General features: G+C 41.4%; 1 protein-coding gene, 1 long non-coding RNA gene and 1 pseudogene across 2 annotated transcripts in view; 1 reads left to right on the forward strand and 2 right to left on the reverse strand.

Annotated features, from left to right (window-relative positions):
* Positions 1-9808: 9808 nt before the first annotated feature.
* Positions 9809-11815, reverse strand: LOC112913954 (uncharacterized). The gene is made up of 2 exons (XR_003233775.2): positions 11115-11815; positions 9809-10428 (listed from the first exon to the last, which is right to left on the reverse strand). It is a non-coding gene; the product is annotated as an uncharacterized lncRNA (long non-coding RNA).
* The window catches only part of CMTR1 (cap methyltransferase 1), a 50325-nt gene continuing 33764 nt past the window's right edge, over positions 10595-27155 (forward strand). Inside the window, exons 1-4 of the mRNA XM_025990847.2 lie at positions 10595-10890; positions 13094-13231; positions 22572-22723; positions 24608-24766. Of these exons, the coding sequence (XP_025846632.2) occupies positions 13099-13231; positions 22572-22723; positions 24608-24766 (444 nt within the window). The 5' untranslated portion in view covers positions 10595-10890; positions 13094-13098. The remainder of the gene's footprint in view (positions 10891-13093; positions 13232-22571; positions 22724-24607; positions 24767-27155) is intronic.
* Positions 19322-19650, reverse strand: LOC112914122 (cytochrome c oxidase subunit 6A1, mitochondrial pseudogene; annotated as a pseudogene).

A 27155-nucleotide genomic window follows, 5' to 3' on the forward strand; every position in this document is an offset into this window, starting at 1 on the left:
CGGTTAGTTTATAGCTAATGACTGGACAGATTTCCTTAAATGCTTTGAACCAACAAATCTAGCCTTCGTGGAGGTCTGTGTGTGCATGTTGGGGTACGGCTTCAATGTTCTGACAGGCAGTTTACAAGTAACTCGGCCTTAATCTTCACTTCCTGCTTGTGCAAAGCCTCACAGTTGGTCTAAGTGTGAGCTAATAGGGCCTTCTCAGGTCTTTCCTAGCATGTGCACAGTCCTACATACTCCCATAGCCTTCTAGATACCTAGGAATATCCTGGAGTTTTTAGAGACCCCTTTGGGCAACTCATTTTCATAAATCTAGTTTCAGTTTTTGTTAACTCCAACTGGTAATGCCACCTCAGGAAGTGCTTGCCACTGATGCTTTTTGATAGTGCTTTGCAAATAGAACTGTTTGCACAGAGTAACCTCTGGCTCAGATAAAATAAAGACATGCTCTGAGAATGGAATTTTTCAGCAAGCTACCAGACAGTTAAAATAGAGATAATTCTCTGAGGGTGGGGCTTTGGAGGAGCTCCAAACATGTTTTGTCCTCCCAGTTGCTGCTGGATTGCTGGTTTTCATAGCTGCCACAGTTGGGATGTTGTTGATTTTTTAGTCTACCACAGAGCAAGTGATAAGGGGATTAAGGGGATAGGATTAGGGCAAGTTAAAATGCTACAAAGCTCATTGTTCTTACCAAAACTTTTTTTTTTTTTCCTGAGGAAGCCCTCCTTCGATGGCTGCAAGTATTTGGTTAATTTCCTGAGTTCTAAAAAAATTGATTTTGACAAATCTGCCTGTTTTCTTTGCTTTTAGGAAGACTGTATTTTTTTTTTAAGATTTTGTTTGTTTATTTATGAGAGACACACAGAGAGAGGCAGAGACACAGGTAGAGGGAGAAGCAGGCTCCCTGCCGGAAGCCTGTTGTGGGACTTGATCCCAGAACCCTGGGATCAGGATCTGGGCCCAAAGCAGAGGCTCAACCACTGAGCCACCCAGGTGCCCCAGGAAAACTGTACTTTTAGAGGTCCTTACTATGCCATTCCAGAAGTTGAAATTCCTAAATCTTTTTAAAGGTGTTGCTCTAGGGATTACAATATATGTACTTTTCAGTCTATTTAGGATTAATATATTACAACTTTCAGTGGAATACAGAAACCTTGTTCCTTCATTTATGCTATAGTTGTCATTATAGAGTACATCTACATCCATTGAAAACTCCATCAGACGTCATATTCTTTGCTTTCAACTCTCACGTAAATTTTGAAGAACTTAAAAGGAGAAAGAAGAGTTTATGGCATTTACCTAAATATTTGCCATTTTTTATCACTCCTCCTTCATTCCTTCATTGTGAAATTCACAGTTGCTATAATTATTGTTTTTCTATATGTGATACTGAGTTTTTCTCGACTATTTTTAAGGTATTTTTTTTTTTTTGCCTTAGTTTTCAATAGTTTGATTATGAAACTAAGCATTTGGGAATAGATTTCTTTGAGTTTCTCTTGTTTGGAGAGTGAGCTGGAATCTTTAAGTTTATGTGCCCCCCCCCCCCATCTTTTGGAAGTTTTCAGCCATTATTTCTTCAAATATTTTTTCTGCACCAAATATTTTTTTAAGATTTTATTTAATTATTTGAAAGAGAGAGAGAGCATGCATGTGCACAAGTCGGGGGAAGGAGCAAAGGGAGAGGAAGAAGCAGACCCCTGCTGAGCAGGGAGCTGATGTGAGAGGTTCAATGTGGGGCATAACTCTGGGATCATGACCTGAGCCCAAGGCAGATGCTTAACTGACTGAGCCACCCAGGAACCCCTCACATCAAATTTTCTTTTTTCTCTTTTCCTTCTGGGACTGGTGACATAAGCATAACACCTTTTGGTGTTTTCCCTCTGACACTGTTCATTTTTCTTTGTTGTTCAGATTGGATAGTTCCTGTTGATTTATCTTCAGGTTCAATGACTCTTCCTCTGCCATTTCCACTCTGATGTTGAATTCATCTAGGGGAATTATTTTGTTTCTCTTACTGTATTTTTCAATTCTAAAATCCCTATTTGGGAGGTGCCTGCGTGGCTCAGTCAGTTAAGCATCGGCCTTAGGTTCAGGACATGATCACAGGGTGCTGGGATGGGGCCCTGCACTGGGCTCCCTCCTCAGCAGGGAGTCTGCTTCTCCCTCTGCTCCTCTCCTTCTGCTCATGCTCTGTCTCTTGTTTTCTCTCTCTCTCTCTCAAATAAATAAATAAATAAAATCTAAAAAATAAAATAAAATAAAATCCCTATTTAGGTTCTCTTTTATGTTTTTTTCTTTCTCTGTGGAGACTTGCTATCTTCCTATTCATTTTAAGAGTTTTTACTCCTTCTTAGATCATGGTTATAATGGACATGTTTTTCAATTGTGGTAAAAAGCACATAAAATAAAATTTATCATCATTTTTAAAATTTTAACCATTTTAAAATGTACAGTTCAACAGTTTTAACTATATTCATATTGTTGTGCAACAGATTTTTTAAAAAAGATTTTATTTATTTATTCATGAGAGACAGAAGGAGAGAGGCAGAGACACAGGCAGAGGGAGAAGCAGGCTCCATGCAGGTAGCCTGATGTGGGACTTGATCCAGGAACTCCAGGATCATGCCCTGAGCCGAAGGCAGATGCTCAACTGCTGAGCCACCCAGGCATCCCTGTGCAACAGATCTTTAGAAACTTTTCATCTTTCAAAACTGAAAACCCATTGAGTAACAATTCCCCATTTCCTGCTCCCCCAGTCTTTGTAAAGTGCAATTCTACTTTTTGTTTCTATGAGATTGACTATGTTTTTTTTTAATTTTTAAAAAGATTTAATTAATTAATTAATTAATTAATTTATTTATTTATTTATTTATTTATTTATGAAAGAGAGAAAAAGAGAGAGAGAGAGCTAGCAGAAAGGAGGGGCAGGGAGAGAGGGATCCTGACTTAGAGCTTGGTCCCACAACCCTGAGATCACAACCCAAGCTGGAATCAAAAGTCCAATGCCTAACCAACTGAGCCACCATGATCTAAGAAGGAGTAAAAACTCTTAAGCTATCCCTAGCTTGACTACTTTAGATTCCTCATGTAAGTGGAATTATACAGTATTTGTCTTTTTGTGACTGGCTTATTTCACTTTACATAATGTCCCCAAGATTTATCCATGTTTTAGCATGTGACAGGATTTCTTTCTTTTTTAAGGCTGGATGATATTCCATTGTCTGTATGTACCACATTTGTATATTCATTCACCATTGATAGATACTTGGTTTGCTTCTACCTCTTGACTATGCAAATAATGCTTCAATAACCAGGGGTGTGCGAATATCTCTTTGAGATCCTGCTTTTGATTCTCTTGGATATATACTCAGAAGTGGAATTGCTAGATTATATGGTAATTCTATTTTTAATTTTTGGAGGAACCTCCATACTGTTTTCCACAGTGGCTACATTTGACGTTCCTACCAATAGTGCACTAGGGTTCCAATTTCTGCATGCTCCCATCAATACTTGTTATTTCTGTTAATATACACACATACACACATATATTTTAAGATTTATTTATTTATTTGAGAGAGAGAGCATAAGAGAGAGACCATGAGTGGGAGGGGTCTGCTTCTGGTGTGGACATAAATTTTCACTCCTTTGGGTAAATACCAAAGAGTACAACTGCTTGTTCATATCTTAATAGTATACTAAGTTTTTTTTTTTAAGATTTTATTTATTTATTCATGAGAGACAGAGAGAGAGAGAGAGGCAGAGACACAGGCAGAGGGAGAAGCAGGCTTCATGCAAGGAGCCTGATGTGGGACTCGATCCCGGGTCTCCAGGATCACACCCTGGGCTGCAGGCGGCACTAAACCGCTGTGCCACCGGGGCTGCCCAAGTATACTAAGTTTTATAAGAAACTACCAAACTGTCTTCCACCAAGGGGGAGGGAGAGAGAGAATCCCGAGTAGACTCCCTGCTGAGTTTGGAGTCCAGTTTGGAGCTTGATCTCACTACCTTGAGATCATGACCTGAGCTGAAATCAAGAGTTGGACACTTAACTGACTGAGGCACCCAGTTCCCCTTATATAATTTTTGATATGATCATCCTAATGAGTGTGAGGTGATTTCTCATTGCAGTTTGGATTTGCATTTCTCTAGTGATTTCTGATATTGGGCATACTTTCATATTTTTGTTTGCTATTTATATTTCCTCTTTGGAATATCTATTCAAATCATTACAAACTTTTGTCTCTTGCAGGATATAGGATTAATATACAAAAGTCAATTTTTTTTCATTTATACCAGAATGAACAAATGGAATTTGAAGATAAAACACAATACTAGGGGTGCCTGGGTGGCTCAGTATTTGAGTGTCTGCCTTTGGCTCAGATCGTGGGCCTGGAGTCCTGGGATCGGGTCCCGCATTGAGCTCTTCATGGGGGTCTGCTTCTCCCTCTGCCTGTGTTTCTGCCTCTTTCTCTCTCTGTGTCTCTCATGAATCAATAAATAAAACCTTTTTTAAAAACCAGAATACTATTTACTTTAGCACCCTAAAAAATGAAATACTTAGATATAAATCTACCAAACATGTACAATATCTATAGGAGGACAACTATAAAACTCTGATCAATGAAATCAAAGATTTAAATAAACAGAAAGATATTCCACATTCATGGATAGGAATACTGTCAAGGTATTAGTTTTACCTGACTTGACCTATAGATTCAATGCAATCCCAATTAAAATCACAGAAGGTTATTTTGTGGTTATTGATAAAGTGACTCTAATGTTTATATTGAGAGACAAAGGGTCCAGAATAGCCAACACATTATTTTTTAAGATATATATATATTTTTAATTTATTCATGATAGTCACAGAGAGAGAGAGAGAAAGAGAGAGAGAGGCAGAGACATAGGCAGAGGGAGAAGGAGGCTCCACACACCAGGAGCCCAATGTGGGATTCGATCCCGGGTCTCCAGGATTGGGCCCTGGGCCAAAGGCAGGCACCAAACTGCTGCGCCACCCAGGGATCCCTAGCCAACACATTATTGAAGGAGAAGAACAAAGTTGGAGGGCTGACATAACCCAACTTTAAGACTTACTATAAAGCCATAGTAAGGATAATGTGGTGTTGGCAAAAGAATAGGCAAATAGATCAATGGAACAGAATTGAGAACCCAGAAATAGACCCACACAAATATAGCCAACTGATCGTTAGCAAGAGATTAAGGGCAATACATTGGAGAAAGTCTTTTCAACAAATTGTATCTGAGTAACTGGACATCCATATTCATTTTTTTAAGATTTTATTTGTTTATTCATGATAGACATAGAGAGAGAGAGAGAGAGGCAGAGACACAGGCAGAGGGAGAAGCAGGCTCCATGCCGGGAACCTGATGCAGGACTCGATCCCGGGACTCCAGGATCGCGCCCTGGGCCAAAGGCAGGCACTAAACCGCTGAGCCACCCAGGGATCCCCCATCCATATTCATTTTTAAAAATATTTTATTTATTTATTCATGAGAGACACAGAGAGAGAGAGAGAGAGAGGCAGAGACATAGGCAGAGGGAGAAGCAGTCTCCATGCAAGGAGCCTGATGCAGGATTCGATCTCGGAACTCCAGGATTACCCCTGAGCCGAAGGCAGACCCTCAACCACTGAGCCACCCAGGCATCCCTACCTTTCACAAAAATTAATTCAAAATGGATAACATACCTATATGTAAAACACAAAACTACATATTTCAAGAAGAGAACATAGGAGAAATCCTAGATGACTTTGGGTATAATTATGACTTTTAAGATACAACACCAAAGGCATGACTTATGAAAGACTTCAGTAAAATAAAAAATCTGTTCCATGAAAGACAATGTCAAGAGAAGGAGAAGACAGATTGGGAGAAAATATTCATAAAAAGACACATCTGATAAAGGAGGGCTATTTAACACATATAAAGAACTCTTAGAACTCATAAGACAGCAAGCAACTCAATTAAAAATTAGGTCAAAGACCTTAACAGACACCTCACCAAAGAAAATATACAGATGGCAAACAAGCATATGAAAAGATGCCCCACATAATATGTCACCAAGGGAATGCAAATTAAAATAATGAGATAGTATTACACACATATTAAAATGTCCAAAATCCAGAATACTGACAACACTAAGCACTGGTGCTGGTGTGGAACAAGAAGAACTCTCATGCATGCTGGTGGAAATGCAAGATGGTACAGCCACTTGGGAAGACAGTTTGGTAGTTTCTTTTAAAACTTAATATACCCTTAAGATATGAGCCAGCCATTGTACTCCTTGGTATTTACCCAAAGGAGCTGAAAACTTCCACACCAAGAAAAATGTCCACACCAAGACCTCCACATGGATGTTTATAGCAGCTTATTCACCATTTTCAAAACCTAGAAGTACCAAGATATCCTTCATTAGATAAATGGATAAAGAAAGTGTGGTACATCCAGACAATGGAATATTATGGAGCACTGAAAAGAAACGAGCTATTAAGTTATGAAAAGACATGGAGGAAACTTAGTGCATTTTACTTACTAAAAGAAGCCAGTCTGAAAAGGCTACTTATTATATGATTCCAACTCTATGACACTCTGGAAAAGACAAAATGGAGACAATAAAAAGATCAGTGGTTGCCAGGGTTTGGGTTGGGAAGGGATGAATAGGCAGATTGCAGAGGACTTTTAGGGTAGTGAAAATACTCTGTATGAAGCCATAATGATGAATACATGTCATTATACATTTTTCTAAACCCTCAGAGTATACGACACCAAGAGTGAACCTTAATGTAAACTATGGACTTTGGGTGATTATGATTTGTCAATGTAAGTCCATCAGTTGTAACAAATATACCTTTCTTCTGGAGAATGTTGATAATGGGAGAAGTTCCCTTCAATTTTGCTGTGAACCTTAAACTGCTCTAGAAAAGATAAAGTCTTTTTTTTTTTAAGACTATTTATTCATGAAAGACAGAGAGAGAGTGGCAGAGGGAGATGCAGGCTCCCTGCGAAGAACCCAATACAGGACTTGATCCTGGATCCTGGGATCACGCCCTGAGCTGAAGGCAGATGTTCAACCGTTGAGCCACCCAGGCGTCCCAAGACAAAGTCTTAATAAAAACAAAAATAACACTAATTAAAAAAAAACACTAATTCCAACATATGTATCCTCACAAGGCTAGAGCCCGTTGATTTTCTTTTATGTTGAAAAATATTAAACATTTCCTCATTCTTTGTATATTGAGTAATTTTGGATTTTATCTTGTACACTTCAAAAATTATGCATGTGACTCTGGGTCTTGCTCAAATCCTATGGAGAATGTTGATTTTGTTTATTTGTTTCTGTTTGGTTGTTTTTTGTTTTGTTTTGTGTTTGTTTGTTTCAACAGGGCTCAGGTAGGTCCAAACCACAATTTCCTACCTACCTTCTGTGGGCTGTGATTCTAATGGGCTGTAGGCTTTGCTATCATAGTCATCTTGTGACTGTCTGAAGACTGGGATGGAAGTGGATTAAGTAAACAGACAAAACAAACCCCCCCACTTTCTCTGATCTGTAGGAACATCTTTCTTGTTTCTGGGATGAGAAATACATGGTTTCTCTTGAAGCTCTATCTTCATCTGCTACATAGTGGTGGGTTTCAGGCTACCTTTCATTCCTAGCCAGGAGATGCAGGGTAACAATTAGGAAACTTACTTCCGATTTGGTGGTTCTTTGACTTCTGATTTCCTTCCCTAATAATCCTGCTACCATTTACTTTTCAGAATCCTTAGATAGATGTTCCATTCATTCTGCCTAGGTTTTAGTTCCATTTCAGTGGGAGAAATGGAATGGAATGTGTTTTCTACATTTTTAAAAAAGATCTTATTTATTCATTCATGAGAGTCACAGAAAAAGAGGCAGAGACACAGGCAGAGGGAGGAGAAGCAGGCTCCATGAAGGGAACGCCATGTGGGACTCGATCCTGGGAATCTGGGATCACACCCTGAGCCAAAGGCAAATGCTCAACCGCTAAGCCACCTGGGCATCCTTGTTTTCTCCATTTTGACAAGAATTGCAACTTTCTGGTTTTATTACTGAGTATTATATATATATATATATATATTTTTTTTTTTTTTTGGTATAAGTCATCTGTCAGATATATGTATTGTGAATATTATTCTCTCAGTTTGTGGCTTACCTATTCAATTTCTTAATGGTATCTTTTGATGAGCAAAAGCCTTTAATTTTGTTGAAGTCTATTTCAACAATTTTTTCTTCTGATTAATGCTCTTTGGGTCTTTTGTTGAAAAAAATCTTTGTCTCCTCTAAGTCTGCAAAGATATTCCCTTATGTTTTCTTTTTTTAACTTCCTTTTCCCCCCTGCTTATGGAGATATAATTGACATATAATATAGTATCCAGTTTAAAGTGTATAACATAAAAAAAATAAAATAAAAAAAATAAAGTGTATAACATAACCTGATATATGTATATATTATGAACTGATTATACCACAAATAAGTTACTATCTATCACCTCACATAGTTCTAATTTTTTTTCTTGTGATGAGAACTTTTAAGATTTACTTTGTTAGGGGATCCCTGGGTGGCGCAGCGGTTTGGCGCCTGCCTTTGGCCCAGGGCACGATCCTGGAGACCCGGGATCGAATCCCACATCAGGCTCCTGGTGCATGGAGCCTGCTTCTCCCTCTGCCTGTGTCTCTGTCTCTCTCTCTCTCACTGTGTGCCTATCATAAATAAATAAAAATTAAAAAAAAAAAGATTTACTTTGTTAGTAACTTTCAAATAAACAATATATTATTGTTCACTATAGTTGCCTAATGTTTTCTGTTATAAGCTTTATCATTTTTGCTCTTATGTGTAGGTCTGATCCATTTGATTTAATTTTGCTTATGGTGTAAGGTAGAAATCAAGGTTCATCTTTTGTCTATATATTTATCTAGTTGTTCCAGCCCTATTCATTGATTTTACTCATATATATTAAAAACTAATTTTATCTTTTCTCTATTTTTAAATGCATTATTTAATGTTTTACTTTAAATTACAAATCACAAAATCTGTTAAATAATTATATTTCAATATAATTGATTTCCTTTGTAACTCTTAATTTCCTTTGTATTGTATTTTATGCCCTTCAAATTATATTTTGAGAGTGGGTCCATAAGCTTTACAAGATTACCAAAGGTGTCCAAGGCTCACATATGTTAAGAATCCCTGGTGAGGTGGAAAAACACTTAGCTTTACAATCAAAGAGGCCTAGGTTTAAATGTCCATTTGCTGCTTCCTAGCTCTGTGACCTTGGGTACATCATTTAACCTTTATTCACCTTCCATACTTACACAGATTCAATAAATGTCTATTGAGCACCTACTACCAGCTACTATATTAAATCCACAAGATTTAATGCAGACAGATGGAGATAACCTTTCCTGTACAAAGTTTACAACTGGATGGAGGAGGCAAGTGAGTCAAGGGGTCATTACACAACACTGTGATAAGTGCTTTGATAGCAGAAAGACAAAAAACTATGGGAACTTGGGGGTGGGATTCCCAACCCAGACTTGTGGAGTTAGGAAAGATTTCCAGATAAGGATGCTAAACATCTCAGGGATAAGTGGACATTAGCCAAGCAAAGGGTGAGAAGACTATCCAGGTAGGGGGTTGTACCCTTAAGAGATATGGGGATGGGGAGAAAGGGCCAATAACAGAAGGCACGACTGCAGATGGGGTCAGACTGAAGAGTTTTGTAGCCATCGTCAAGACATGAGTTTCAACCCAAGAGAAATGGGAGGTCAAGTCATTGACGGGTTTTAATCATTGATAGGTTATGACAAGATCAGAATACATTTTAAAAATTCTATACTACAAGCATCACCACTGGAGACAGGAAGAATGATTTGGAGATTATTGGAGGAATCCTGTTGAGAGAAGGTGAGTGTCTGGCTTGTGCCAATGGGGATGGAGAAGAATGTATGGATTTGGGAGACAATTAGGAGGTAAACTCAATGAAGTGTGTATCGGAGGCTCTGGGGAATGAGGGAGATAGGGCCATCCCAGATTCCTGGTTGGACCAACAGGATGAACGGTGGCACCATTCACTGGAAAAAGAGCAGGTTTACAGGAGAGCATAAAGTCAGATTTGAATTTATGGGTGTGAAGTGACTGAGTAAGGATGTGAAGCAGACTTCTGGCCATATTGGCCAGAGAAGTGGAAGGGGGCTTGGGATGGGAAGCCATCGGTTTCCGTACGGGAAGATGCCACAGGCAGCATTCCTTTTTTCCTCCCGACCTTCGTTCAACAGCTGTTGAAGATGTACTTTGCGCGGGATGTTGGGGATACAGCGGTGGACCCGAAGACTGGGTTTCTGCCCCTAACCAGTTCGCCGTTTACCTCTCCCGACTTGTTCTTAATCTGCAAGATGAAAATAATAACGGGATCAAATGAAATGAGGTGACGTGACGACACCTGCTCTTCTGATTTCTACGTCTGTTGCTCGCCCCCCAGGGCGGGAAGCGAGGACACCTCGGGCACCGTGGCTTTGGGATCCTTCCCCTCAGGCTCTTCCGCGCAGGCGCCCGGGCCCGCCCCGGGTGGGGGTGGGGCGGGCCCGAACCTGAGCCTTCTTCCCCGGGGCCAGGACCCGGCCGCGCGGAGGGTGCGGGCGGCCCGTGACGTCATCAAGCTGCGCAGCCCGCAGGGCGGGACCCGAGCGCGACAGCGCGGCCGGCGGACCCGGCTGGCTGGTGGGGAAACGAAACTGAGGGAGGAGGCGGCGGCTCTGGCAGCGGCAGGGCCAGGCCTGGTGGCGGCGGCGGCAACGGCGGCCTGACCCCCGCCTCTCCGCTCCCAGGCAGCTCACTCTCTCCCCTCAGCGTGAGTGCCGACGCGCGGCCCGGGGGGAGCGAGCGGGCGGGCGGGCGCGCGGGCTTAGCATCCTTCCCCCTCCACCGCCGCCTCGGCCGCGCACCGGCGGTGGTGACCCTCGCCGCCCCTCCCCCCCGCTTCCTTCAGCCCTCCCCGCCCCCACCCGCCCTCCGGCTCCCGGCAGTCCGAGTCGCCGCCGACGAACGTCTGTGCGCACACATTCACACACTCACGTTGTTTTCAAATGAAAAGACTGGCTGGGAGAGCTGCGACCTCCTCTCGCTCCGTGGATAAGGGTGGCAGTGCCAAACCGACACCTTGGGAGAGACGACTGGACAGGGGGCGTGAGCCCCTGCCTTGAGGGAGCAGCGGCTAGAAACAGGCCTTGCGGCTTCCACGTAGAAGTTCGCTGCCGGGGCACGTTCCTCTGGCCTGTGCGGGGCACGTTCCTCTGGCCTGTGCGGGTCACTTGAGCGGGCCACTGGTTAAGGTGTGCGGCCTTCCCTCCTGCGCCTCAGGTTTTCCCAATGGAAAATGAGAGCGTCGGAGTAGATGATTTGGAAGGCCCCGATCCAAGGTGGCCTGGGGAGGAGCATCAGTATCTCCTGCCTTTCACACAACTCTTTACTCTCCCACCCCACCCCCCTTTTTTTGCACCCACCCCAACGCAGTCCACGTTGAGTTTCCCGTGCTTGCAGTCTCCCAGAGTCGCTAAGAATCAGATGGCCCTTTTTGCTTTTGTTAGGGGCCTTCTTTTTTGGCGGGGGCGGCATTTATAGACGATGGCTTAAAGTGAAACGTGGTCTTGCTTTCTCTTTGTTCAGCGTCCCCCGTTCTTCCTTCCCCAGGATAACCCCTGCCTGTGGCTAGTAAGAGAGATTGCCTCCTTAGAATAAGATCATGCGTTGGGTTGACTGGCTCATCCTTGAGTTGTAGAGAAGCGAAACATGTGACTCAGGGTTTTGTGAGGTTGAGGGCATCAGCGGTGTCTTTGCCTTGCGTTGCTCTCTGGCTGCTGTGTCCGTGTCCGTGTTAAAAGCCTGTTTTGTCACTCTGCACCTCCCCTTCTTCAAGGAAGTGCAGCCCAGTTGGTCACCCACCTGTCTGCTCTTACGTTTTGAGTTCTTTCTCTGAGTCTTCTTCTAGCCCATCAGTTGTATGTGAACCACACCCGATTCACTACTGCTCTCGCTTGCTCTTTAACTTGATCATTCCTTAAGGTTTCAAAATGTCACAGTCACTTCATTCCATCTATTTTTTCCCCTCAATCTTACCTCTCATGTACCTACCCATGGGCATGGATAATGGTGACCTGGTACCTGATTGTTTCCATTCTTTTTTCATGGAGGTGTGTTGGTGTTCTTAAAATTATTATTATTTATTTTATTTTATTATTTATGATAGTCACAGAGAGAGAGAGAGAGAGAGATAAAGAGAGAGGCAGAGACACAGGCAGAGGGAGAAGCAGGCTCCATGCACCGGGAGCCCGATGTGGGATTCGCTCCCCGGTCTCCAGGATTGTGCCCTGGGCCAAAGGCAGGCGCTAAACCGCTGCGCCACCCAGGGATCCCTCTTAAAATTATTTTCACACCAGAGTCCTATGATACGGCTACCTCTGGTTTCAATAACTTTCCCACTCTTCTGTTTCCTGAGTCCTAAGTAACCACTGCTTCCATTCCTTACCCTCATTGAAAACTCCCAATTCTTTCATGTTTTCAAACATCCTGAAATAAACCAAAACCAGTATTCGTATTATATTGTGTAACCTCTTAATTGTCTGGATAAAAATTATAATGGTGATGGAGCAGTCATTCTGGGATGGTCCCTTCACCTTGTAAATATTGGTTGATACTCATTAGGTTTCATAATTAATGTCCAGTATACACATGGCCAATGTTGCATGAAAAGTATAGAATAATAAGTACCCAAGACCTTTTACCCCCCTGTGGCTTGTGACTTTTTGATATCTGACATCAAGGCCCTGAGGCCTCTCAGTTTGTGAGCACCACACATTTTCCAGTAAAACGAACAGCTATTATTGAAGACTAGAGCTTGGCTAGCGTCTTTCCTGGACCTCAGTTTGAGAAACTGGCACTGGAATCTGTTTGGAATTGCCAAATCCCATCCCTTTGATGATTTATATTTTGGAATCCCTACTCTGATCCTAGTGGCTCTGACAAGGGCAGCTGACTATCTGGATTTATGGTTGCAGTAACAATGAGGAGGAGAAATGATCCAGAATGCACTGCCCCTATCAAGAAACAGAAGAAAAGAGTTGCAGAGCTTGCCCTGAACCTGAGCTCTACGTCTGATGACGAACCTCCCTCTTCTGTCAATCATGGAGCAAAAGGTATGCTTGCCCATGTGATGTGAAGCCACTGGCCATCTGGTTATTTGAATCCCAGGTGCCTGAATTGGGCAGAACACAGTCAGCTACCCCTTGAGGGAAGTTGAGCAAGTTCTACAGAGAGATGTTGGCTCTAGCCTCTCTTCCCTTCTGCTAGTCTACTAAGAATGGCAACTTGTTTTAGATAAAAAATTGGAATGTTAACAGTACTGTCTTAGTTCTGTGGCTAGTCTTGCAGTAGGTGGCACTCTTTTGCTGCCTTCCAACCAGTTGGAAGTAGTGGTGAGCACTGAGTGCCCTGTGCTGTTAATTGCTGCTAATGATCCTGGGGCTCTTTCACAGGGGATGGACTCTTGGCTGCACGAGCTGACCTAATTCCCCTCAGGTTTTTGCATTCTGTTTTCTCAATTCCCTCAGCTGTTGTGATCAGAAACACCCAAATGAGTTGGAGTATTCACTGTTGACACTAAGCTCAAAAGATTTCACTGATCTGGTTGAAACTAACATTTTACTCTGCCTGTTTTTTAGGGTTATGGACATACAATGTCCATAGATGCCTTTCTGTGAAAGAAATTGTAGAGTGCCTAGGAGCTTGCTTGCCTCAAATACCAAGCAATTAGAAGCAGCTCTATTTGCATTTACCTTGACTTGCCAGCTTTATTCATTTCCTGGGGCTGCTGAAACAAAGTACCACAAACTTAGATGGCTTATAACAACAGAATTTTATTCTCCATAGTTCTGGATGCTACATGTCTGAAATCCAGGTGTCAGCAGGGCCACGCTCTCTCCGAAGGCTCTTGGGAAGAATCCTTCCTGCCTCTTCTAGCTTCTGGTGGTTGCTGGTGGTTGCTGGCAGTCTGTGGTATTCTTGGCTTATTGCAGCATAACTCCAGTCTTTGCCTCTGTGTTCTCTCTGTGTAGGTCTGTTGGAAATTTTCCTTTTCTTATAAGGGCATCAGTCATTGAATCAGGGCCCACCCTAATCTAGTATGATATTATTTTAACTTGATTACATCTACAAAGACCATATTTCTAAACGTCATGTTCCTTGGTCCTGTCCTTCCAAAAAGGGACACTATTCAACCCGTACAACAGCAGTTTTGCATTTGGGGATCCTTTGCTGGATCACTAATAAATTAGAATGAAATTTAGTAACAGATTGGTAACTGAAAGGGTGTGAAGCATCCTTTGAGAGTGGCAGGAAGTACTATTTTTACAAGTGGTAGGCTAATTGAAGGGCAGTTACTCCTCAGTTGTGCTGAGAAGCTGGTTCAGAGAAGCTTAACAGGCAGTACAGCTGAAAGCATTTGGTGCAGCTGTGGTCCCAGTTGAATAAGAGACTCTTATAACCTTGTGTGTGGAGATATGAGTGCCTTTAAAGTTGTCACCGTGGATTCCAGGCTTTATGTAATTGAGGTTACTACATGGGGGGGCAAAAACATATTGGGTGTAGTGGCTCTAGGGACTGTTGAAGAAACGGAGTTTTGTTTTTCACCTGGGATTTTTTTCTTTTTCTTTTTCTTTTTTCTTTTTTTTTCACCTGGGATTTGAGCAGCATGGTGAAGGTAGAGTCTCCTTAGGTAGAGCTACCTGGGTTATTGGGAGAGGTGGCCTACAATGGAAGAAGGGAGAGCACATCTGGGAGAATAAATGTACTCAGGTGTTGAGGTATCTAGTTCTAAGCAGATCTCAGGGGGCATCTTTTTGAAGCATACCTCCCTCACAGGTAGAGGGAGGTATGGTTAAGGATCTTTTAAAGGAATCAGTCTGATTTAAATTTCAGGCTTTTAAAATTGAGATTATCCACCCCCCCCCCCCATTTCCCTTAATTATACCAAGTAGCTTTAACCTTTTCTGGAAGTAGCACCGTGTGATTCAGTTAGGATTGACTACTGCTCTTGTGAGTACAGGATGGAAATCTAAATGGCCAGTACTTTGTATGAGTTTGGCAATAGGCCATTTGGTCTTTTTTTTTTTTTTTTTTAAGAGGGAATGAGAGAGAGAGGGAGGGAGGGGCCGAGGGAGAGGGAGACTCTTAAGTAGGCCCCACGCAGAGCCTGATGTGGGGCTCAGTCTTACGACCCTGGGATCATGACCTGAGCCGAAATCAAGAGTCAATGACAAACCCACTGAGCCACCCAGAGGTCCCTGGTCCTTTTTATTTTTCAGAAAATGAGGCAGGAGGCAGAGGCAAATAAACATTGTTAGATTTCCCTGTTAGCTTATTTTAGCTTTAGTATTGTCACAAAAACAGAGCTGGGGGTCTGTTGTCTTCATCAGCAAGATTGCTCTCTGTGACATTCCACCCACCCCATACCTGGCATGGAATAAATGCTCCATAAATATTTACTGAATAGAATTGATCGAAGGCAACAGTAGTATCTTTTCCAAGAAGCTTAAAATGTTTTACCTTTTTCTTTTTAAAGATTTTATTTATTTATTCATGATAGACAGAGAGAGAGAGAGGCAGAGACACAGGCCAGAGGGAGGAGCAGGCTCCATGCAGGGAGCCTGACGCGGATCTCGATCCCGGGACTCCAGGACCACGCCCTGGGCCAAAGGCAGGCGCTGAACTGATGAGCCACCCAGGGATCCCTGCTTTACCTTTTTCATTTTGCCTATCTCTCCTCCATTCTATAGAAGATCATTTCATTAAATACTTAGCATTTATATTATCTCTGTTTGAAGTTGGCTTTTTTTTTTTTTTTAAAGATTTTATATATTTGAGAGCACAAGTAAAGGGGCAGGGAGAAGGTTTCCTCCCCCCGCCAGGCAGGGAGCCCGATGTAGGGCTCAATCTCAGGGCCCCAGGATCATGACCTGAGCCCCCCAAGTGTCCCCTGGACAGTGCCCCGGTAGCTTACTGTCTTGTTAGACTACATATCCACTGAAATTTATATGCAGCTTTCCTAGTCAAGTCATTGGATTAAAGCAAATGTGTTTCCTTTTGCTTCGACCACTTCCACCTGGACATACTGCTGAATAGATGATTGAAAGATGCTCTTAAGGGAGTACATAGAAAAAAAAAGATAGTAGTTACTATTTCTGTCTTTCTGGGCCTTATTTGTACCTTTCTCTGCTAGATCAGTGTGATGACTCATTAATAAATCTATTTAGTTTAATCAGTTTGTTTATTTTACTTTATTGACAAGGTAAGTACATTGCCAGGTCAAAGATTGATGTCTGACCGGAGTAAAGAATAAAAGGGATAATGTAATGGCCACTGTGGCATCCTGTGTTCTTTTGAGTATTTTAGGCAGAGTTTGAAGGCATTTTAAAGCCTAAATAAACTCTTGGAAATTCACTATTAAATAACAACCTTCTGAAGTAAGAAGAGGCAGAGAGAGGTCATTTTGTTCTTTTTGGTTGTTTCTCTCAGGGAAACTGTGGTCTAGACTCCAAGATAATTTCCTTTTATCCTTAGCTGTATATCCAGTGTGGGCTCCTGGCCCTCCCACAGCGTGTTGCTTTGGAAGTTGCCAGGCCCTTTTGCTGGCACCACACTAGTTAGTGCCTTCCCCTCCACCAGGTTTAATTCTTCCCTAAATAGGCTATTCTCCCTGAAACACCATCTCTTTCTTGTCAGCCCAGATTCATGACCTTAATCAAAAACTTCCTTTATCGGTATCTGTTTAAATTGCTCTAACGAGTTACCATTTTGTCTGACATGAAGGAGAAATTGAGTCTTTAAACAGGAATGAGTATATTCCACAGCAGTTGTTAGGTAGGATGTGATATTTATTAAAATCCATAATTTATTCTTTTGTATCTGTGTGCTGCTCACCTTGGCCATTAGTGGGTGGAGCTGCCCCTCCGTATGTGTTGTCACTGTCATTTTTAATCTTGGCATGTTTGCCCTACTGTTCTATTGCCATGTAAAAAAATTTGCCCTACTGTTCTGTTGCTATGTGAATAATTTTGAACTTTTCTTCTTTAAAATGACTTAAGAGTAATGATATTTAACAGGTGGAGAAGAAATCTTAAATGAAAACTCTAAATAATATTTTGGGCTTTCTGTTAGGTTTTGAAGGGGAGCTCACGGGAAGGTAAATGGTAATGCCACCCAGCTTTGGCAAGTTCTTAATGAAACTAATCATTTTAATAGACTGACCTTATTGCTTCTGTTAATTTATATCTTCATTACAAAATTGCTCTGTGTTTGCTGAATTCTTACCAGTCTTGGGGGATGAAATCTCCTCTTTAGTTATTGCTGCAGCCATAATGGTTGTCTTCTTTCCATCTGAAAAGAGTGGCCCTGAAGGCCCAGGGGTGAAAGTGGTCAATGGCTGTGGCTGTTGTGGACATTAGGACTAATCTAGGCAACTTTGTCTTAAATCATGTCAGGCTAAGAATTGACTTCAAATACCATAAGAAATAAAAGAAATAAGGCTTACCCAGCACACTTTCTTGGTCTCACAAAGAAATGCTTAGTAGGATGGTATTTTAGCTTCCATTCAGCTTCACTCTCAGACAGACATCTGCACAGACATGTATAGACATCTGCACATGAGGTAACACCTAGGGAGGAGGAATGGAGTGGAAAGATCTTTGTCCCAGACTCTGGTGTTGATATTTTATACCAGATTCACCACTGATTTGCCTAATGAGCCCTCCACCCAAATTTGGTTCTCCCTGTCATTTTGGTCCAAGAATGTTATGAAGACAAAGAAAACAGAAGATTTCTCTCTGAGATCTGAGGGTGGTTTGTACCCTGCATTTGGAGGGATAGTATACCATTGATGTGTGCCCACTGATGGGTCCTCAAGCAAACCTAATTGCCTGGTAACTCCACCTAGAGCTGGGCCAAGGGCATACTCTCCTTTGAAGGATACCAGGTTTTCCTAACCTTTTCACAGGTAGACCTATGAATCCCCAGAAAGCTGGTGAAAAGAATAGTACTGATTTAACATTGTAGCTTCTTGTCAGTCAGGACCCTGGATACCTGGGCTTCACAGAAAGAAACTTGAGGGCTCTGCTCAGGGAGCTACCCACATTCCTGGTACCCCTTCTTTCTTCAATCAGTACAGATTGAAGGCAGGGAAGCAACAGAGTGAAGAGAAATCTGCACCTTTGGAAGCATAGTTCTTCAGCATGTGGGCCCTCTCTTGTAGAGTGCATCTCTTTCCCCTGCATGGGAGATTATAGATGAGAGACCCAGCATTAGTCTTGAGCCACTTGAGTGGTCTTTCCCCTTAGATCTGCTGTCCTCTCAAGATTGGTCTGGAAGGAACCAAATTCTTCTCAAGGCTTGGCATGGTACTTCATTTCTTTATAGCTTTATTTTTTAAACTCTAAGTTTCAAATGAATATATTCTTATTTCTCACACAGAAAATGCAGAAAAGTACAAAACAGAAAATAAATATAACCTCACCTCACAGTTTCCATGGTTACTCATTGTTAATGTTCTGGGTTTTTCCTTCTGAGTGGCACTCTCTGGCACTCTGTGACATGTGCTACGTTGGTCTATGTAAACAAGTTGGCTCCTTATTGAGGGAATTGGATAGGTTCCTTAAGAGGAAGGGGTAGGGGTGCCTGAATGCCTCTATTAAGTGTCTACCTTCCATTCAGGTCATGATCCTAGGGTCCTGGGATTGACTCCTGACCTGCATTGGGCTCTCTTCTCAGTGGGGAGTCTGCTTGTCTGTCCCTCCTCCTTGCTTGTGCTCTCTCTCTCTCTCTCTCAAATAAATAGTCTTAAGAAAAAAACAAGAGGAAGGGGTAGATTTGGTGCCTCTCATCTAGGGATATTCTCAACCAAAATTTCTCCTTGCTAATTGCTTAGGAGCCAGAATGTTGGTTTTCAGTTTATTCTAATTTTTTCAAACATGTTCCTCGGCCTTTTCTTTCTTGTGCAAAGTGTTATATTCTTAAAAGAAAATGCATATTTATTTTAGCTATCTGATTTTTTTCAAAGTTTTATTATTTTATTTTTTTTCCATGAACCAATCTAAGTTATTTAAGCTATCTCCTACCATAAGCAAAGGGATGGAAGGTGGAGCTTAAAGTCCCATATACTTTTCTGGTCCTCCTGCAGAGTCATGGTCCAAACCAGTGCTGTGGTCCACACTGGGTAGTGGTCCAGATTCTCTTTATTAATTTTCATAGCCAGTTGGAAGTGGATTCACATGAGAGTTAATGGAATGGAGTGTGAACCATCTCCCCCGAGAAAGGGCTTGGACCTGATGAAGAGATAGTCATAGGCAGCGAACTCGAGGCTCTATATGCTCTCCAGGTGTGACTTCAGGAAGACGTTCAGCATACTCACTCCCTCACTGGTGAGCTCTACGAAGTAGGGGAGTGTTTTCCACATCTGAGCTGGGCCCTCCTCATTGCTGTGAGCACCACTCAACATGGACTGCCCCAGCTATGCCCCAGACCTACCTAGCAGCCTAGAAACCCAAGACCCAGCTGTCACTACCATTTTTGACCTGGACCTTAGTTATTTGATTTTTAAACTCTGTGAGGGTAGGAATATTTCTTTAGGAGAGTGCCCCATTGTGTATGGCATTGACCTTTTATAGAACATGTCCTGAGCCAAAGTTATTGTCTAATCAATTCGACAATACCAGTGTTTTGTTCTATGACAGGTCTGACAGATGTCCTATATCAGCCTACTGGTCAGAGGCGTGGGGAACTGGGAGTTCTTAAATAGTAATCCAAGGAAGGCCCAATTCTCTGTTAAGATAATCGATATTTTGGTATTCATGCTTAAATTCTTTGTTGTTTAACCTTTTTTAAAAAAAAATTAAAGACTTAATTTTTTTTTTAAATGGCACCAGGTTATAAAGCAGCTTTATTTATTTGTTTGTTTATTTAAAGCAGCTTTATTTAAGACCATCTTTGTCAAAGTTTTAATCCTGGAACAAAATTAAATGTACCTAAATGGGACTCAAGCTTTTTTTTGGTAATAGCACAGAGTTTGTCCTATGGGTATTATTATTTTCAAGTTTTCTATATGACATTACTGAACAGAAAATTTAAGTATGTTACAACTCCTAGATTACTTTGAACATGCCTCATTCTGTAAACAAATGTATTAGTAATTAATATATTGTTGTCAATCAAGACTTAAAATTTTTTTAAAATTCACTGTAGTGAGTACTTAATTTTTGTTAAGTGGAAAGACTCGGTCCAGGTGTTGGAGATAGAAAGTTGAGTGTGACACAGTTCTTGCTCTCCAGGAGTGACCCTGTCCAGTGGGATGCTGTTTGTGATGGGTGCTGTGCTGGTGGTAGTGCTGCTCCTAGAGCACAGTGTGAGGGAGAATTGGGCCTGGGGTGCTAGGAAGGTTTTGCTCTTCTCAAATGCTAACCCTTAACAAATTTGTGTTCTCATGGGGAAGTGGAGGGATCAGTGCAGATAGGCTTTAGAATTATGATGTAATTGCAAGTTATGAATACCTGAATAGTGACCGTCATTGAATTATTTTCATGGCTGGCTTTCCTTAACACCTCCCACAAGCAGCCAGGCTTTGACTAGACATCTCTTCTCAGACTTCCTTTCTTCCTTAATGGAATTGTGCTAGTCGGTTTCTTTTTATATTTATTTTAAATATTAATAGGTAGTATATTCACATGGTTCATAAATCAAAAAATATAAAAAGAGAGTAAATGTAAACTCCACTGATACAAAATGTAAATCAAATGGCATGTTTTTCACTTTCACTCGTTCCAAGTGATCATTTTGGTATTCTGTATCCATGCTTCAACCCCTGCATATGTGGATAATCATTTTTATTTGATGATCTTCTATATATTTCCTTCTAAAAGCTTTTTTTGCCATTACAAGAAACATAAATACATATTCTTAGTTTCTCTCTTTATTTATTTTATTTATTTTTTTTAGTTTCTCTCTTTAGTACACGAGTTAGGGTATCGTGTTTCATGCATATAGTCTAGCTCTTCTGTTCGTTCGACAGCGTGTCTTGGTGATCTACCAATTGCAGTGCATAGAGAGCAGAGGCTCCCAGGTTTTTTTGGTCCTTGGTATCCTCAGCGTTGCCTTAACTTTTTCACCATGCTCCAGGCCAAAAACAATACCTAAAAGTCATATTACTAAGTATTTAGGTCCAAATAACAAGCATTTATAGCCTAACAACTAATATATCTTTGAAAGAAAAATATGTGTAAGTTGAAAAAAATTTGATTTTATTCTTAAATAAGTACAGTTACTTATTAAGGAAATGTGTACACTGTTGAGCACTGAATAACATCTTAAGCTTTGGGATGAGATTAGACACCACCATCTTCATTTTCTGCTCTACGTGCCTCCTGATTTATAATTTATACCAGCTTCAATGGGAATATACAGAAATTATTAAGCAGATTTTCGAGATACAGTCTCTTTCCAAATTTGGTTGGGTTTGCCTAAGAAATGACCTGAATAAACTGTATCGTATTGAAATAGCTTTCAAGTTAAGGAATTCATATAACAATAAAAGAGAGGGGAAAAGCCAGACAGACATAGTGAATATTTAGAGCTTGAGTCATGCCACTTTGAACCAGGAGACAGGTAATCGACCACTTCTGGCAGTTGGTAAGGTGATCTTGTTTAGAGTCCTTTGGTAACAAGGTTGTTCACCATGAAGATAATAGTTTAACTTACTCAGGCCACCAGCTTCCTCCTAGAACATTTAGTTGTAGCTCCTCTATCCAGTTGATGCTGCTCCATAAGCACCTTCCCTCTTCCCTGTCCTTCCTCTCTTTTCCCTCTTCCTGCTCTTTTTCCTTCCTTCTCACCCTTCTCTCATCCCTTGCTCTTCTTCCACCTTTCCCCCGTTAGCCAGCTCTTCTCCGAGGGGCAGTGCTATAGACCTGTCCTCTTACCTGTAATTTTGAAAGACGGTGAAAACAAAGGCAGCTATGAGATTAAACAATCAGAAACTGTTAGTCTTGTGATAGAACATTGAAATGAAGTTAGGTATCAGTGTTTGGAAGTTGATGTTCAAATAATAGCAGAAATAATAATCGTATCTTCAGTAAACATGTTTTATATTTGACGGTGTAGTTTTAAACACATTATTTCACTTAACCTTCCTATAAGCCCATGAGATAGGTATTACCATCTCAGTTTTGTAGGGGAAAAAGTGAAAGAATGGGAAAAGACACCTAATATTTTTGAGCTCCCTTCATGTGTCAAATGCCTAGGAACTTTCATTTTAGTGACTTGTCTAAGATATCGTTAGTAAGAGGTAGAGAATACATTTGACCCTGGGTCATTTAATGAACTTGATGTATGCAATGCATGTACTGAACACTAGGTGAATAAATGAAACTTAGACTTCTAAAGGCTGCTTGGTGCCATAAACTCACCTGAACATTTTCTTTTTTTTTTCTTTGCCAGCATCTGCCGCGAGCCTAAGTGGGTCTGACAGTGAGACTGAGGGAAAGCAACACAGCTCTGACTCTTTCGATGATGCGTTCAAAGCAGACTCCCTTGTGGAAGGAACTTCTTCTCGCTATTCCATGTATAATAGTGTCTCCCAGAAGCTTATGGTATGTTAGTGCTTGGATTGGGTTTCTAAAGCTCCACCAGAGGAGTAAGAGAAGGGAAATTGTATTGGTGTGAAAAGAAGAAAAGCTAGGGCATGAGTTTTTTCCTCTGGTTTCTAGCTACTGAAATTTGTAGAGAGTAGAGAGTGTGACTCTCTTCTTAATAGAAGTATGTGTTACATTTGAATTATCCATGGGAAGTGTCTGTGCAGGCCTGCTTCTCCTGTCCTTTCCAGAGCTGGATCATGCTTAGTCTCCTTAGTAATGAAAGCTCATCATGAGTACATGTGAATGTACTTCCTACACATGGATGTGTGTGGTTGGTTAAAGAGGCTTCCTGCTGTGAGTTTTTGCTCTAGTGAATGATCTCAAAAGAAATGACTAAAATCCTGCTCACTCTCAGGTGCCTAAGATAAATTGGAGTAGTATGATTTTTTTATATTACTTCAAAAAGAAGGTCCAGTTCTCCTTCCCAGCTTCCATACCCCATTGATATACTAGAAGAAGGAAAGTGACTAGGGAGACCTGCTTGCCTTCTTTATCAAATGTTATTGCATGTGCACAAAGCTTAAGGGAATTCAAGTTTGCTTTCTGGCTAGCTTTAATATTACAGCTGACTCCTCCATTTTCTTCTGGACTCATTTAGGAATGAGAATTGCCACTTCTGAACTCATAGTCAGGATTCTAGTTTGGGGACACAAACTTTGGGGTAGTGGACAATGGGGAGGTTTGTGACCCAGTCGGCCATTTTTTCCCCAAAGATCGATTTATTTACTTGAGAGAGAGTGAGAGAGAGTGCATGTGAGCGTGTGAGAGAGGCGCAGGGCAGAGGGAAGGGGGAGAGAGGGTACCCCTTCAATCAGCCTTTTTGACTGGGGAGAGATTTGTGGGTACTACAGGAATTCTGTCCCGCTCTTGAGTTGGTAATGCCCCTTCCAAAAGGAGTATAGACCCTCAAGGAGGGATTATGTTTTTTTTTTTAGGATTGGAGTTCTTTTATTAGATAAGGGTTCTTGGGCTTTGGGAATTTGGGTCTCTGATTTTGGGGGTATATAATGGGCCTAGTGACTCTAGAGTTTATTGTGAGCTTACAGACAGTTGTGTCATTAAAAAAAATGTTCTGGGGCACCTGGATGGCTCAATCAATTAAGCATCTGACTCGATTTTGGTGCAGGTCATGATTGTAGGGCCGTGAGATTGAGCCCTCTTTTGGGCTCTGCCCTGGGTGTGGAGTCTGCTTGGGATTCTTTTTCTCTGCTTGGATTCCCTCTCTTTTTTCTTCAGCCCCTACCTCCACCTCTCTAAAAAAAAAAAAAGTTCCTGTCCAGTATCTTATAGTACCTACAGATCCATACCTCAGTTTTACATAAAGTGAGTTTTCAGTTAGTATCTTGATTAAGTGGGCTCCTCTAGGCTCTCGTTGTCTTTATCTAGTAAGGCTATTTGAGTGGCTGAGGGTAAGGTAGAGTTGCTGCTTGAAACAGTTCCATTTGTAAATTATCTTCTCTTTACCAATTCAACTCTGGCTCTGCTTTTCACTTAATCAGACAAATTAGCTGTAAGGGTAGTTGTGTGAATGTCCAGTGAGATTAAGTGTTCTTGGTGCTTTTAATTACAGCTATGAGGTCTCTTCTCATTTATCCAACTTTTGGTTGCCCTGGACTCTCACCTCCGGAGTAGACAGCCACTGGGCCCATGGTTAAACTGCAGTGACTTACTTATGCTTATTTTCTTCATTAGGTTACAAGGAAAACTTAAGGCTTTCCTCATCTATGTTTCTCGGAGTTTAGCATAATGTCTGACATGTGATAGGGGCTGTTTGTTTATATAAGTGCTCCATTATTATCTGTTTATTTGTGTAAATGCTCTATTTTGTCTCTTTTTCAGGCCAAGATGGGCTTCAAGGAAGGCGAAGGATTGGGGAAATACAGCCAGGGTCGGAAGGACATCGTTGAAGCCTCTAATCAGAAAGGTCGAAGAGGCTTGGGTCTGACACTGCAAGGCTTTGATCAAGAGCTAAATGTAGACTGGCGAGATGAGCCAGAGGTAACTGATGAGGGGAGGAGGAGACAGGAAAGCCAACTTGTATTTTTGTTTGCATAACTTTATGTAGCCATGTTAACAAACTAGAAGTCTCCAGAGGCAGTGGGATTTGGAACTGGGTTTTTAACATGGACGATATCAGGGATGTCCAGAATGGAAACAGAAGAGAGATACTGAGGGAGACTTGCTAGGGTGTGGATCTGTTAAAGACCAGCGGGTAGAAGATGCTGGAAGGCAGTTTGGCTCCACAAAGAACTTTAATAAATAGATACACCTTTCCACTAGTGGCTAGGGTACTTCACGAGGTAATGTGTTCCCTCTGCTGAAAGGATTCAAAGGAGTTGAATGAGAACCCACTCTCCCACTAGGTGACTGACTGCATTAGGTGCCCTCAAAGGTTCTGCACTTCTGTGGGTTTCTGATACCAGCTCTATGTAGATGTTTGTTTATACTGTAGAGCTTTCCTGTTGTGGCTTTAGTCTGCTTATCTGCTTGGGTACCACTGTGTTTTAACCCTCTTTTAAGCTGTCAAAAGAGACACACACCCTTTTTCATGGCACAGGTGATGTTGAGATTTTGTATTTATTCATTGATTTATCTCCTATGTTATTTTACAGAGAATTTGAAGTAGATATAATAAAATAGCTAAAACTAATGATGAAATACTACCATTATAGAATTGAAACTAGAGAAAATAGAACACAAATGTCTAGTCTTCTATATAAGCTGATGTAGTTGAACTTCACATGTGGCTGTGAACTCTGGAGAATTGATATTTTATTTGTCTCTCTGATGTTCCAGTTCAGGAAAGAACTTCCATGAATTGCACATGATAAAAACCTAATAAGGCTTCAGAGTAAGATACTGACAAGCTAGGAGCTAATGGCTTCTGGGGCTAGGCCTGCTGTGTTGGCCTGTAGTTGTGAGGAGATGAGACCAGCAGAATAGCAGATGAGAAAGTGCAGGATAGGGTAAATATTTGTAATTGGGTACTAGATGTAGGTTTTTACCTCAGTGAAATTCTTGGTGCTTTCTGTGTCCTCATTTGTATGAAAACCAGTAAATAGTCCTGATACTCATAGTGAGGCAGAATTAGAACTAAGCTAAACTCAGAATCTTAAATTTGCCCATAAAATCTCTGTTTTTAATGGAGACAGGCTATTGAAATTCCTTTTTGAGGCAAGGCTGTCCTAATTATCATTTACCATGATTCAGTTTTTCTTATACAAAAGATGCCCTATTTCTTGGTTTACCTATTAGTTGGTATCCACTTCTTTAAGGTAGATGAGTCTGGGTTGCCTCAGGTGACTGTCCAGTCCCGCAGTCACTGTAGAGGAAGTGCCTGGTGGCTGCTGCAACCCAGGAATAGAGAGTGCAAGGTTTGACCCTTCAGACAAAGTCCACTTTGCAGTCCATTTCTGCTCTTAGTGTTCACATTTCTGGAGATGGGAGATTGAGTCTGCTTATTCTCTCCAAAAGGGACACGTTCAATGTATATGAGCTTTCTTTCCCATAGAGTTTATAACTTATAACCATTTATAAATGGTTAAAGGTGATAGATTTGACTGGGGTGGGGGCGTAATTCACTGCCAGATTCATTGAAAAAAGGGCTTCAGTAAATTTAAACTTTTTTTCTGTTGTTTATGGTTGGCTTGCCCTTAGGACCTTCCATTGTGTTACCATTTTATGCCTTTCAGAGCATGTAATACTACCTTTAATTACATTGCTTCAGTTTGCAGTGGTGAATCTCCACACTTGCTTGGGAGGCAGTGTGTAGAGTACCCTGCAGGTTAGCCACCTGTCTAGGTTCTATAATCCACGTCTCTAGCCCAGTGGACATAGTTCTGGCTGCATATTAGAATCATCTGGGGTCTTCTAAAAATGTGATTATACCCAGTTTCTGCCTCAAACTGACAGATTCATATACTCTAAGGGTGGGGCCTTGTTATCAGTACTTTTTAAAAGGACTGCAGAGGGCGTTTGGCTGGCTGAGTTGGTGATGCATGCACCTCTTGCTCTCAGGGTTGTGAATTCGAGCCCCATGTTGGGTATAGAGATTACTTAAAAACAAATAAAATCTTAGGGAAAACAAAAGACTCTAGATATTTCTAATGTATAATTCAAAAATTAAGAGAAAGCACAGTTGAGATGCCAGTTTCTGCTCTGGGAATGAATAGGCAAGAAATCTTTGTGAATAACACTTGGAAAGGCATCAGGAGGTGAGACCCATTAACATTGGGTCTTCCTGGTATAGTTACTTTTTCATAGACTTACTTACTATATGTACTTCTCTGTGTCTCCAGTGCTCTGATTGTAGGCCTGTTGGGTCCAGAACCAAGTCTTTTTTACTGCATTCTGAGTACTTAGCCCATAGTACGTATTTATGAAATAA

This window comes from Vulpes vulpes, chromosome 1 (genome assembly GCF_048418805.1).
Source record: "Vulpes vulpes isolate BD-2025 chromosome 1, VulVul3, whole genome shotgun sequence".
Classification (NCBI taxonomy): Eukaryota; Metazoa; Chordata; class Mammalia; order Carnivora; family Canidae; genus Vulpes; species Vulpes vulpes.